Here is an 11,951-nt window from a genome sequence, read left to right on the forward strand (position 1 = left end):
AGCCGCGGGGAGGGGGCGGTGGCGGGGTCGGGGCCGGGGCCGGGGTGGCGGCGGGGCCGGGCCGAGCTCGCGTCCGGAGCGGCGGCGCGGGGTTGTGCCCCGCAGCCCCGGCCGCTGCGCTCCGAGCTGACGGCGCCCGTTGGCCTGCGGGGCCGCGCGGGTGCACGTGCGTGAAAACCACGCTCTCCTGAGGCGGCTCCGTGAGGTAATTTCGGTCACTTTCTACATCTTCGGTGTGCGCAGCGTCGTGACGAGCTGTGGGTTATCGTGCAGAAATACGTCGCCGGAACGTGAGCGCTGAGGCAGCTCGGGATCTCGGCGTCTTGTGGCCGTGGTTCTGCAGCAGGCTGCGCACAGCCGGCTCCTTGTGGCTGGAGTCGGGGGGGACCCGCTGGGGGCACCCGCCCGAGGCTGCCTCAGGGAGCAGCGCGGCTCTGCCCTGCGGGGGGACGGCGGCGGACCGAGCGTCTGTCGACAGCTGACGGAAAAGAGCAAAGAGCAAATTCTAATTTTACGAAATGATGGCATTCTCTCCCGGGTTGTACTCGGTTGAATAATCTCGCTTTGTTATTTATACTGGGTGGTTGCGTGCTGCGCGCAGTTCCCTAACCTTTTCCTAAAACAGCCGCGTATGCACGACGTCAGGTACGCATTTTTCAGTGTTATCTTAGAGGACGACTGCTGGGTAAAGATTCGTGCAAGCTTCCCTTTTCAGAAAAAAAAATCTTAAGAAACATCAGGAAGACAGTTGAAAAAGCAACAAAGTGGTGTTTTCTGAATGGCTGTGTGACATTTCTGAATGTCTTGTGGTGAGAAATTTCTCTTTTGAGCAAGAGGAAATCTTTTGATGTTTTAACAGAATAGGTTTTTCAGCATGAACATGAACTGCTTCTTACTTGAACTGTTTGGGAAGCTAATGGAGTTTGAGGTGCTGTTGTATGAGGTATTGTACAAACAGTTCTGTTCCTCTCATGCAAACTGCAGAGGTCTGCCCTTCTCAGAGTTGGATTCGCCATAGAAGTTAATCTCTTATCCCACCTCTTCCTGAGTGGAAGGGTGGAAATTAAGGTACTTCAATGCCTTAAATTCCAAGGCTGCGGTGCTGAATTCTGAAAAGCTAATGAATATATAAATGTAATTTCCAGAAAATAATGTGAGTAAGCGTAACAGTACTTGCTCACACATTGCTGAAACGACTCAGTACATAACAGTGAAACCCCAGTTGTGTTCCTAGAAAGCAGAGTGTCAGTCTGCAGTCTATTTTGTTTCAAAATTTGCAGTAGATTATTATTGTCAGCCTTACAAAATTAATTGTTGTTGTTTGGTATTTCAGAGATGAAAACTAGCCTTTTTTATTCTACTCTCTTTTATTTTCACATCACAAGCTAACAGTTAAATCATCAGAATTCTACATACAGCAACCAACAGATAGTAGGGGATTGCTTTTTCATGAAGACAGGGTACTGTTTGGCAACAGCATTTCATCGCAATTCAAATTTTTTGCTCTTTTTCTCTGGGGGTTCATGCACTTTCACAAGGGAATAATACCTTTACTGAACTGTTTTCAGGCTGCCACTAAATTAACCAGCAACTTGACAGTCTGTTCGGGCTACACCTTCTACCATGTTCTCTTAGATTCCAGTTTATATAAGCTCCTGAGCGACTTGTGGAGGAAAGCATTACTGATGTTCAGAAGAAAATGTTATCCTTCTGCTAACAGTTTGGAAGCAGACAGGCCATGTTTATGCAGCAGTAAACAGTGGTCTAACTGTTAATTCACTGCAGGTGCCAACAAGATACGGGAAAATTTTTGGAGAAGTTTAAATTTCAAGTTAGCATCCCAGCTACACAGCAGCTCTGCAAAGGTCAGACTACTCAAGGGGATTTTGACAAGATATCTCTTGTGATTAGTTTTTCATAAGTCTATAGGATTATAAACAAATGTATTCCCCTTCATCCTTCCACAACCTTTACCTTTGGTGTGCAGAAATAATTTATTACCCTGTGGTTTCTTTTGCATTGGCATTGACATTCTTGATGACTAAAAAAAACAAGGTTACCATAGGAAATATAAAGAAGTAACGACATCGTGAACTAGGTAAAATATTAACTATTTTGATGAGGAGTGCAAGCAATTGGATGAAAATGAAGGTTTTTAAACAATGTATGATACAGTGAAAACTGAATTGTGTTTTATGAGACAAGAAATAAAAGCCTGTATTGAAAAGAAGAATCCCGTAACAGTAGACTTCATTTTCCAGGTTAAAAACAGAAAGTTTTTAAAAACAGAAAGGCTTGAGTTTTGCAGAGAACCTGGTAAACTTATAAAGGTTTTATGCTGTTGCATATGCTTACCTTTGTGCTGCTGTTTTCTGTCCATGATGCCTATATGACTTCTGTTAATAGAGACTCCAAAAGCCTCTTAGAGAGTGATGTTAAAACCATACATATTTATTTTAAATTTATAACAGAATGCTGTAATTAAATGAAAAATTTATACCACTTTGTTGCTCTGAAATACATAATTCATTGCAGTAATTTGAATTAGACATTTAAAAAACATCTCGCTGCTTCAAAATGCACTTGAAACAAATAATGAGTGTAAATGATAAACCAATGTATAGGTCAGTTGTCCCTTATTTCTGGTATAGTAAAAAAAGCTCACCTAGTGCATGTTGAATTAATACAAGGTAACATCAGAGTAAACAGTCTGACCTCTGCCCCATTTGGGGGGAAAATAGTAGTACAAAAAAGATCTAATTTAAACTTTAAATGGTGCTGCCTTTTTTTTTTTTCATTCTGACACAGTCGATGCATCCTGTTTACTCATCTTCCAAACCTGCTAGTATAACTGTCAGTGAGATACGCCCACAACATTGTAGAACAGTTAGCAGTGGAGACTTGGATCTAAGTCTTTCAGTGCTTTTGCAGCAGTCCTAACCAGTAGTCTGTCACCTTCCTTCCCCTGTAATAAAGGTTGTATGCTCAGACAGCTTATTTCATGGTATCAAACGGGCTTTTTTGTTGTATTTACATTTGTTCTCACAGTAGGTGACGGGAGCAGCCCTTTTGGACTATAAGGTAGTGAAATCAGGGAATTATTGGCAAAGGCATCTGCTTGATGCAGAAGTCGCGAGATCTGCTCTGTGTACACAAGTCACCTGTCTTAGTTGTGCAACGGAGTCACTCAGCCTAGGACGTAGCTGCGTTGTGCATGGCAGCTGTCATTCTGACTGCGGCCGGGTTGCGTTTGCAGCTGTGCCACTGCTCCGTGGTGAGCAAGCCCAGAACTTTCCCAGGTGGAAAACATCCGACCGGCTGCTCCTCGCTGCGGCACGGGGCCGCAGGCTGTACAGACAGACGTCTGCCGCAGGAAGAACAAAGTTCAAAGACAATCAGGGAGAGGCTCCGTCCCCCTTCGGCCTGCCGCTGCAGGAGGCCGCGGGCTCTGCTCTCCGCTGAACAGCGAGGCCGGGGCGAGCCCCTCACGGCGAGCGGGGCCGTGGGGCCGGGGCGCCCCCTCCCGGCGGCTCTGCCCGCGGCCTGCGGGCGACGCAGCGCGGGGCTCGCCCTCCAGGCCGACTGCGGCCCAGGCGGGCCGCTCCGCGTGCGTCATCAGCCGCGCGCCTCTCCTCGGCCTATCGGGCTCGGCCGTCAGCGGGCCGCCCAATCAGGGCGCTCGCAGCGAAGCCCGCCCCGAGAGGCCGCGGGGGGGGGGGGCTCTTCCTCGGCGACGCCAATCCGCGCGCCGGGGGGGGCGGGGCCTCGGGGGGCAGGGGGCGGGGCCGGGACCGGGCCGGCGGGGGGCGGAGGAGCGGGGCCGAGGCGAGCGGAGGCCCGGCCCGGCCGCGGCGCCGGCCGCCGCCATGATCCACAGCCTGTTCCTGATCAACGCCGCGGGGGACATCTTCCTGGAGAAGCACTGGAAGAGCGCCGTCAGCCGCTCCGTCTGCGACTACTTCTTCGAGGCGCAGGAGAGGGCCTCGGAGGCGGAGAACGTGCCGCCGGTGATCGCCACGCCGCACCACTGCCTGCTCAGCGTCTACCGCCACAAGATCTTCTTCGTGGCCGTCATCCAGAGCGAGGTGCCGCCGCTCTTCGTCATCGAGTTCCTGCACCGCGTCGTCGACACCTTCCAGGTGCGGCCGGGGGGCGGGGGGCCGGGCGGGCCGGCCGCGGCTGCTTTGCGCCTTTCCCCGCCTCTCGACGCCCGTCCTGCGCCAGCCGGGGGCTCCCGCGGGTCCGGAGAGCTCGCGGGGTCGGCGGGGGCCGCCCGGGGCGGATCTGCAGGCAGCCGGCACGGCCCCGCGGCAGCCGAGAGCTGCGCAGCTGCTGTGCGGTCTCGCGGCTGCGAGGAGCTGCGGAACGCGACCGAGCCGGGCTGCTCGGTGAAGAGCTCGTGCAGCTCCGGTGCTCGAGGCAGTCGGTGGCAGCCCACCCGCCTGCTTACATCCGATGGTGTTTCTCGGAAGGGTCTCGTGCTGCCTGAAGAAAGCAGTGGCAGGAGTTGCCTCAGAGCAGCTGTGTTTCCTCTGTGCTGTAGTTGGCACGAGTGCCACTCAGTGTGGGGATGTAAAAGGCAGAATGGGCCTCTTCTGCCTGCCAGCAGTGCGATTGTGCAGTCTGGATTTGAAATGGCTCGTGGCCAGCGTCCACGACATGACATGTACAGGACATGTGAGTGCTCGGTCAAATGAGCATCACATGAGCTTCGCTTCCAAGTGCCGGTCAGGCCATGGCTCGTTGTATGCTCAGAGTCATCTTTCATTGAGCTCAGTGCATGGATTGACTGTTTTTGTTTAATTCCCAGGATCTGAATCCAAGCAGCACAGGGTTTCTTGTGTTTGACTTTTTGTTGGTGAGACCTGTTATATTTTCTTTAGGTTGCCTGAGACTGGTTCTCATGCTATGCTGAGCTATTTGGCTAGACATGGCTTGCATGGAAAAGTAATTTAATTGGAAATTCCAAAGAACGTTGTGACAGTTGCATTCCCAGCCATCATTCTGCAGTTCTTTTTTGTAGCCATGATCAGTATTGGAGTAACTAGTTATAAGCATTGTTACAATGAATCTGAGTTACTTCTGTTGAAATGGAAGTCAGCTCTCTTTCATGTTCAGGCCAAAAATGTACCGCAGGAAATAGATGTTATTTAGTATTGCAGCTTACTCAGTTACAATAGAGCTGTTTTCAAGTGCCAATTAAAAAAATCTCTTGCCTATCAGAGCGAGTCCCATTATATAGAAAGGAAATAGGAACACTTGATGACGCAGTGATTCGCCAGCTTGCTGTTGCAGTGGTTTGAGGTATGCTTAGAATTGTGCTTCCCCATTGGGAGTGTTCAGTCTCTCTGATATTCTTCTGCTAACGTGTGGAGCTTTGATGCTATTTCATCTCTTGCAAGAAAAGGCTTGATTTGTTTTTGTGTGGGAGGACAGTGAACTGAATGATCACTAAGTCTCTCCTCTAGAGATTAATAAATTATTTCTTTTGAACAGGATTACTTTGGTGTCTGTTCAGAGGTGATGATCAAGGACAATGTTGTAGTGGTTTATGAGGTGCTGGAAGAGATGCTGGACAATGGCTTTCCATTGGCAACAGAATCCAATATTCTCAAGGAACTGATAAAACCTCCAACAATCCTGCGAACAGTTGTCAACACCATCACAGGTACAAGGAAACAAAAAGTAGATAAACTGGTGAGGCCATGTGGCAGTATTCCTCCAGAAGTAAATCTGGACATAGGTGCAGAAAACGTATGTTGTTCTGTATGTTTCTAAACCCCAGCAGAAGTGTGTTTTGGGAGTCCTGTGTTAGCGCTTTTCTTTGAGGTTTGTCCTGGTTCCAGCACCAGCTGCATGTTTTGTTTGTTTGTTTGTTTGTTTGTTTCTGTCAGTGGCTTTTTGTTTTGTCTTTTAGTTACTTTTTTCTGTAGTTTATTGTGATATGTTCTAGAGTTGGGTGAGGGAGAGATGCAAATTGTAGAATACAAGGAGTCTGGAAGAGTAATTGTTCTTCCACAAAGAGGCAGAGGTTTCTTGGAAATTAATTACGATCTAGTTGGGTGAGGCCAGGAACTTGTTCTGGAGCGTTGTCTATCTTTTGTGGTTGTTACGATTATCATTCTTTTTCCAGGAAGCACTAATGTGGGTGACCAGCTTCCTACTGGACAGCTATCAGTGGTGCCTTGGAGACGTACTGGTGTAAAATATACCAACAATGAGGCATATTTTGATGTGATTGAGGAAATAGATGCAATCATTGACAAATCAGGTATGGGAGTTGCTTTTGGCTATGATAAGGGTAAGTTGTCGTGATGGTGCCAGAAGAGGGATTTATGCTTTCCAAAGAGGTGCTCCCTCATCTCTGTGTGGGAAGCTTTATTCCTATGCTTACTTTGGAATGTTGCCAGCTTGTAGGTGCTTTTCAGTCAAAAATTTTAGAGAAGTATCAAAATTTTAAATTGTCTTCCTCTTCTGACTGTTCATGAGGTCCTGTAAGCAGCTCGGTACTGGGAAATGTGTGGGGAAATTCTGTAGAGAGCTATCTCCGTAGTTATAATGTATCTTAGTCTTGTTAGTCTTGGGAGCTATTGCTGTTCCATTAGAATGGAAGTTCCTGGCATCGGTGGTTCTTACATGCATCTTCTTTAAAAGTGGTTGGGAATGAGAAATATCTCGAGGAGGCAACGTATTGAGCCATGACACTTCATAAAGACATTATGTTCCCTTCTTCCTTGTTGATAGTTTTTTCATGTTGGAATGAATTTTGACCAGGTTCATGTAACCTCCTGTGTTTATTTTATTGTTGCAGGTTCCACAATTACTGCTGAAATCCAAGGGGTGATTGATGCTTGTGTCAAGCTGACTGGGATGCCAGACCTTACCCTTTCCTTTATGGTAAAGCTCAAGGATACATCTTTACTTAAATCCCTGAAAAGGGCTTCCCAGCCATGCTACCAAGCTCTCAGTCTCACTGTGATGTATTCAGTTAGATCAGAAGCTGAGTATACGAAACAAAAAGAGAAAGAACGGACAGTGGGAACTCACAGTGAACTTCAGCAACTTTGAATGTAAAGATTTTATTTTCAGGTTCTTTGTTGAAAGTACTGTTAGCACATTCTGTGACTAAGTTTCTGTGATATAGTAGTGCTTTAGGCAGATATTTTAAAGGGCCATCTTTTTTATTAGTATGCATCAATATAATTATTTAACACGATGGAATTTGCAAAAATGGAATAGAATAGAATATTTCAGTTGGAAGGATCTTAAGAGATCATCTAGTTTAACTGCCTGACCATGTCAGGGCTAACCAAGAGTTAAAGCATGTAATTGAGGGCATTATCCAAATACCTCTTGAACCCTGACAGGCATGGGGTATCAACCACCTCTCTAGGAACCCTGTTCCAGTGTTTGACCACCCTCACGGTACAGAATTTTTTCCTAATGAGCAGTTTGATTAGAACTGATGATAACTGAGTGCTGCTGTTGCACAGATGTAGCAGCATCAAACGGCTTAAAATGTCTCAATGTAGATATGCTCAAAGGTGCCGAGTGTCAAATGCTGGGCCCTTTGTGGATAGGAGATTGAAGAATTTAAGTACTTATTTTAGGTAGTACTGCCTTCTTTAACCTTTCTTTTATTTCAGAACCCTCGGTTGTTGGATGATGTCAGCTTTCATCCATGTGTACGGTTTAAGCGCTGGGAGTCAGAGAGAATACTCTCCTTTATTCCTCCTGATGGAAATTTTCGCTTGCTGTCATACCATGTCAGTGCTCAGAAGTAAGTGGTGAATTTATTGTAGTGGATTATGGAATTTGGATCTTCCTGACTAGAAAGAAGGAGGCGGGGGAGAATGTCTTTTAAAGATTAGGTAACTACTTGTGCCATGTGAAATAGGGATGTGTGTTAATTCACATTTTTTTTTTTTTTAAATGTCTTTTCCCCTTGTTTGGAGCAGTGATTCTTGTCTCTTTTTACTGGTCAACCTGCATCTGTCAAAAACTAGTAGCAGATGAACAATCTAGAGTGGGAATGAATTAGGCAGTATGGAGTAACTGTTAATTTCCTGTTTACTTTTTTTTTTTTTTTTAAGATAAACTAGTTTGATATTCATGTTGATTTTTTCGATGTCTTTTTTAATGAAACTACAAGTTCTTGTCAGCTGTTTGCACTCTTTTCTGGAAGCAGGCTACTGACTAGCAGTTGGGGTTACAGGTATTAAAGCATTTTGTTAGACTTTGTCAGGCTTATCTCAAGAAGTTGAAAAGGAGTGTGGGGCGAAAAGTCAAACTGAAAGCATGCAGTTCAAGTGCTGTTGCTCTGCCTGGGACTACTTACCATCTTGGTTGTGACGTGTGAAAAGTTTCTCCCCTCTCTTGCTCAATTCTCCATTACATTGGGTGTCCTTACCTGTCTTGTATGACAGTGGAAAAGTAAGATAAGGAAAGCTTGATTTTTTTTATTTTTTAATAGTAAGAAAGACTTGAGGACAGCATTATGACTTTGCTCTTTGATTTGGTAAATAAAGAGCATAGATCTCATTGCTTTCCCTGCTGCAGTCCTTGCCCTTTTTACTGGGAACACTGAAAAGCAAAGATGAAGGCAAGAAATTCATAAGGTCTCTTTGTTACTGTCTTTATTCTAGTCTTGTGGCAATTCCTGTCTATGTTAAACACAACATCAGTTTCCGTGATAGCAGCTCACTGGGACGCTTTGAAATCACAGTGGGGCCAAAGCAGACTATGGGAAAGACTATAGAGGGAGTGATGGTCACTAGCCAGATGCCAAAAGGTGTCTTAAATATGAGCCTCACACCCTCACAAGGAACACACATCTTTGACCCAGTTACAAAGGTGAGAGAAAGTATATTTTAATTTATTTATGTAAGTCTTTCAGCAAATGAAGTTGAGTTATTCATCCTTTCAAGATCATTCCTTTGAATGTTGATGCCCTGAAGGCAGTATCTTTTCTTGGGTGAGAACTTAATATACCCCTGGTTTTTGAACAACTGCACATAAGAAGTTGTTTTATGCCCCACAGCAAATGGCTCAGTGCCAGAATGGATTTAGTTTTGGTAGCATGGTGTGTGCAGGAAGTACAAGGACTGGTGTTGTATGATGAGGCAGTAGTTTAGTGACTGGTTTACGGATTTCTGCGTATCTGGTTGTCATGCACTGCATGCTAAGGCTTGATCCTTTGCAAATGATGAGGATTTCAGTTGGTTAGTGATTTCCTCCTCCCCACTGGTTCAATATTATCTTTCTGTAAGTTAGAAGTTTATCCACAGTAGAGCATCAGGCAACACAGATTCAGCCTCATAGAAAAGAGGTGATTCTGTGTTATCTATGTTATTATTACCCATAGCAATTGTGGCTTGTAGCACAAATAGTGGAAATACCATTGATGGTAGACTTTTGGGGAGCAACATTGGAAAGAGAGGGAGAACGAGGGTCTCTGAGACAGCTGCTCCTTAAGCCTTTACTATGTCTGAAGTGGAGGACCCGACTGGAGGGAGAGGAGTGTGTGTTGTATGTCCAATCTGAAAGGCAAGATACTGAGACAAAGAGCTTTTTCATAGAGAAACGTTAAAAATTGTCATTGGAAGGGGACTATTCTTTAGAGGTTGTTACTGTATTTCTGCTTGACTGCTGCATTTGTTGTTCCTTGAAGTTGCTCTCATGGGATGTGGGGAAAATAAACCCCCAGAAGCTGCCAAGTCTGAAGGGAAGCATGAATCTGCAAGCTGGGACATCAAAACCCGATGAAAATCCAACTATTAACCTGCAGTTTAAAATTCAGCAGCTGGCTATATCTGGTAAGTGATTATCAGGTGAAGAAGCTGAATGTTTTCTTCTCTGTCAAAGTGTTTACTCTGCATGTAGCTGATGTAGCTCTTCAGACCTTCTCTTCAGAACATCCTATCTGAAAATTGTGTGCTTTGGCAACAGATAAAAGGATTTATTCTCTGTTGCTCTGCGAAACAGCCTGTCTACATCCTCTTGCGTTTCTTGCTTAGAGCCTCATACATAATTTTAGAGTATGGTTGTGTTTGTAAGAATGATTCTGACAATTAGCAATTGTCAGCTTTTATGTTTTTTGTTTTTTTTTTGCTTTTTTCCCCCCTCCATTTCCTGCTTGTTAAAGTATGCTCTCTGCCCCTCTAGTACGCTCTTCTGTTCCTTTATCCTGAAGTTCTGTGTTTGTGGCAGCGGTCAGTCTTATGCTATATTTGCTTGCTTTTAGGACTGAAGGTGAATCGCTTGGACATGTATGGGGAGAAGTACAAGCCCTTCAAGGGGATAAAATACATGACTAAGGCTGGCAAGTTCCAAGTCCGAACTTAAAGGATCATGATAGTGAGGAAAAGCACTTTCCTGTTTCTCCTATCCCTAGCTGTTGGATATAGCATCTCCCCAGTCCGTTTAGGGTTGCTCACTTGCCTTTAGCCTGATCAGGATAACCAGTGCTTAGTGTGCTGGGGGGAAGGGAAAAGTAAGGTTAACCTGAAGCTGTCACATCCCTAAATAAGCCTGGAGTAATAGCAGCAACAGCAGATGGGAGAGGAGTTCAGGTCACTTGGGAATAGTGAGTCAGATATAAGTTTGTACCATCTTCATCTTACTGTCTTAAAGGAAATTCTAGGGATTTATTCCCTTTTCTACTTCCTGTTCCTTATGTTTTGGCTGTCTTTTATCCCTTTTGTAGATGATATGAAGTTGAATTTCCACAACATTCTGTTGTACTGTGGTGGTCTGGCATCTGCCCTTTCCCATCACTGCATGTTTGGTTGGAGAGCTATAGTTCTTGGCAGCAGAGAGATTAGCTGGCCATTCTGCCTTGATGAGACTGAAAGAAGTGAAAAGGTAGACTGTCACACCCAGGATGTGATTTTAAGAAGCCTGAGATTGGGGGTGGTGTCACAGAGGGAGGAAGCAGGAAAAAATGAACACTTTCCCTTGATATTTTGTAATCTATCATGGTCGTTAAGTTTCTTGAATCTTTGGGGAGTAACCGGAAACCCATCCAAATTTTAGTATAGAATCCTTTGAAAAGCCACCTGTAGCACTTATCTTATAACTGATGGATGGTGACATCTGAATGTAATTCTGCTTCTGTTCTTTTCTCAATATTTTGAGGTAGTGTTTCTCCTGGCTTCTTTGGGAAGTCAGGGAGGAGGCAGAGACAGGACAAGAATTTGCGTGGAGACATAGCACTCTGATGGAAACTCTTTGAAACTGAAGCTGCAGCTAAACGAAGACAACTGCTATCCCAGTAACTTGTTGGAACCTATTTTTCTTCCTGCCTGCCTATTACAAATGAAGGTGATACCAATGTTCTCCTGCTCGCTTATGACTTTATTTGAAATAATTATGTCCTGGTACCTTTTGTGATGTTTCTGGCTGTACCTTATTCCAGTTCCTGTCTCAATTAGCTGCTGTGCAGGTGGATTCAAGCCTGTGTTGGATTTCTCACTGGGACCATCCCTTCTGCAGGAGCTGTTGCTACATAAGCCCATCCCAGTCTGTGTTGCATCTCTCTCTGTATAGCACACATAAATATAAAATGAGGCATATGCACTGTTCCCTATTGTTTGTAATGTGTTCTTCGGCCACTAGATGCCAATGTGTTAATTTCTCTGGTATCAGAGCTTGTTACATGTACAGTAGCTTATGGACTACAGCATCTTCCAGGTGGCTGTGAAGTCCAGCACGTGTAGTTAATGCTTGTGAGCAGAACAAGGTGGCCCTAAATGAAGGCTAACACAAATTCTGTTTTGCCTCTGATGGGCTAGTTGCAGTGGATGAGTGACATCTTGATTTTCGAATTGCAGTTTTCAGTTCAACTGGTGAATGCCACAGCAGGTGGCCTTAGTGCTGAATATATTCAGTGCAAATATAACCTTCAACAAGGGCATCAATAAAATTAATTTTTACCTGTCATCTGTGATATT

At 45.1% G+C, this 11,951-nt stretch overlaps 1 protein-coding gene across 7 annotated transcripts; it reads left to right on the plus strand.

Moving 5' to 3' along the window:
• Positions 1 to 59: 59 nt before the first annotated feature.
• Positions 60 to 11,940, plus strand: AP3M2 (adaptor related protein complex 3 subunit mu 2). 7 transcript variants are annotated; one of them, XR_014686087.1, is made up of 10 exons: positions 3,809 to 4,139; positions 5,497 to 5,668; positions 6,134 to 6,271; positions 6,812 to 6,897; positions 7,647 to 7,780; positions 8,646 to 8,853; positions 9,671 to 9,815; positions 10,244 to 10,356; positions 10,706 to 10,863; positions 11,141 to 11,940. XR_014686087.1 is itself a non-coding variant. In XM_084499608.1 (9 exons), the coding sequence occupies exons 2-9, from the start codon at positions 5,524 to 5,526 to the stop codon at positions 11,231 to 11,233; spliced, it is 1,107 nt and encodes a 368-aa protein (XP_084355734.1). In that variant the 5' UTR covers positions 60 to 205; positions 5,497 to 5,523; the 3' UTR covers positions 11,234 to 11,940. The 7 variants fall into 7 exon arrangements, 6 of the variants coding, with proteins under 6 accessions (XP_084355734.1, XP_084355730.1, XP_084355729.1 ...); XM_084499608.1 differs by lacking the exons at positions 3,809 to 4,139; positions 10,244 to 10,356 and adding an exon at positions 60 to 205; XM_084499604.1 differs by lacking the exon at positions 10,244 to 10,356 and having other exon boundaries at positions 3,807 to 4,139; positions 11,137 to 11,940.
• Positions 11,941 to 11,951: the final 11 nt, after the last annotated feature.

Source organism: Aythya ferina, assembly GCF_964211825.1.
Source record: "Aythya ferina genome assembly, chromosome: 27".
In the NCBI taxonomy this organism is placed as follows: domain Eukaryota; kingdom Metazoa; phylum Chordata; class Aves; order Anseriformes; family Anatidae; genus Aythya; species Aythya ferina.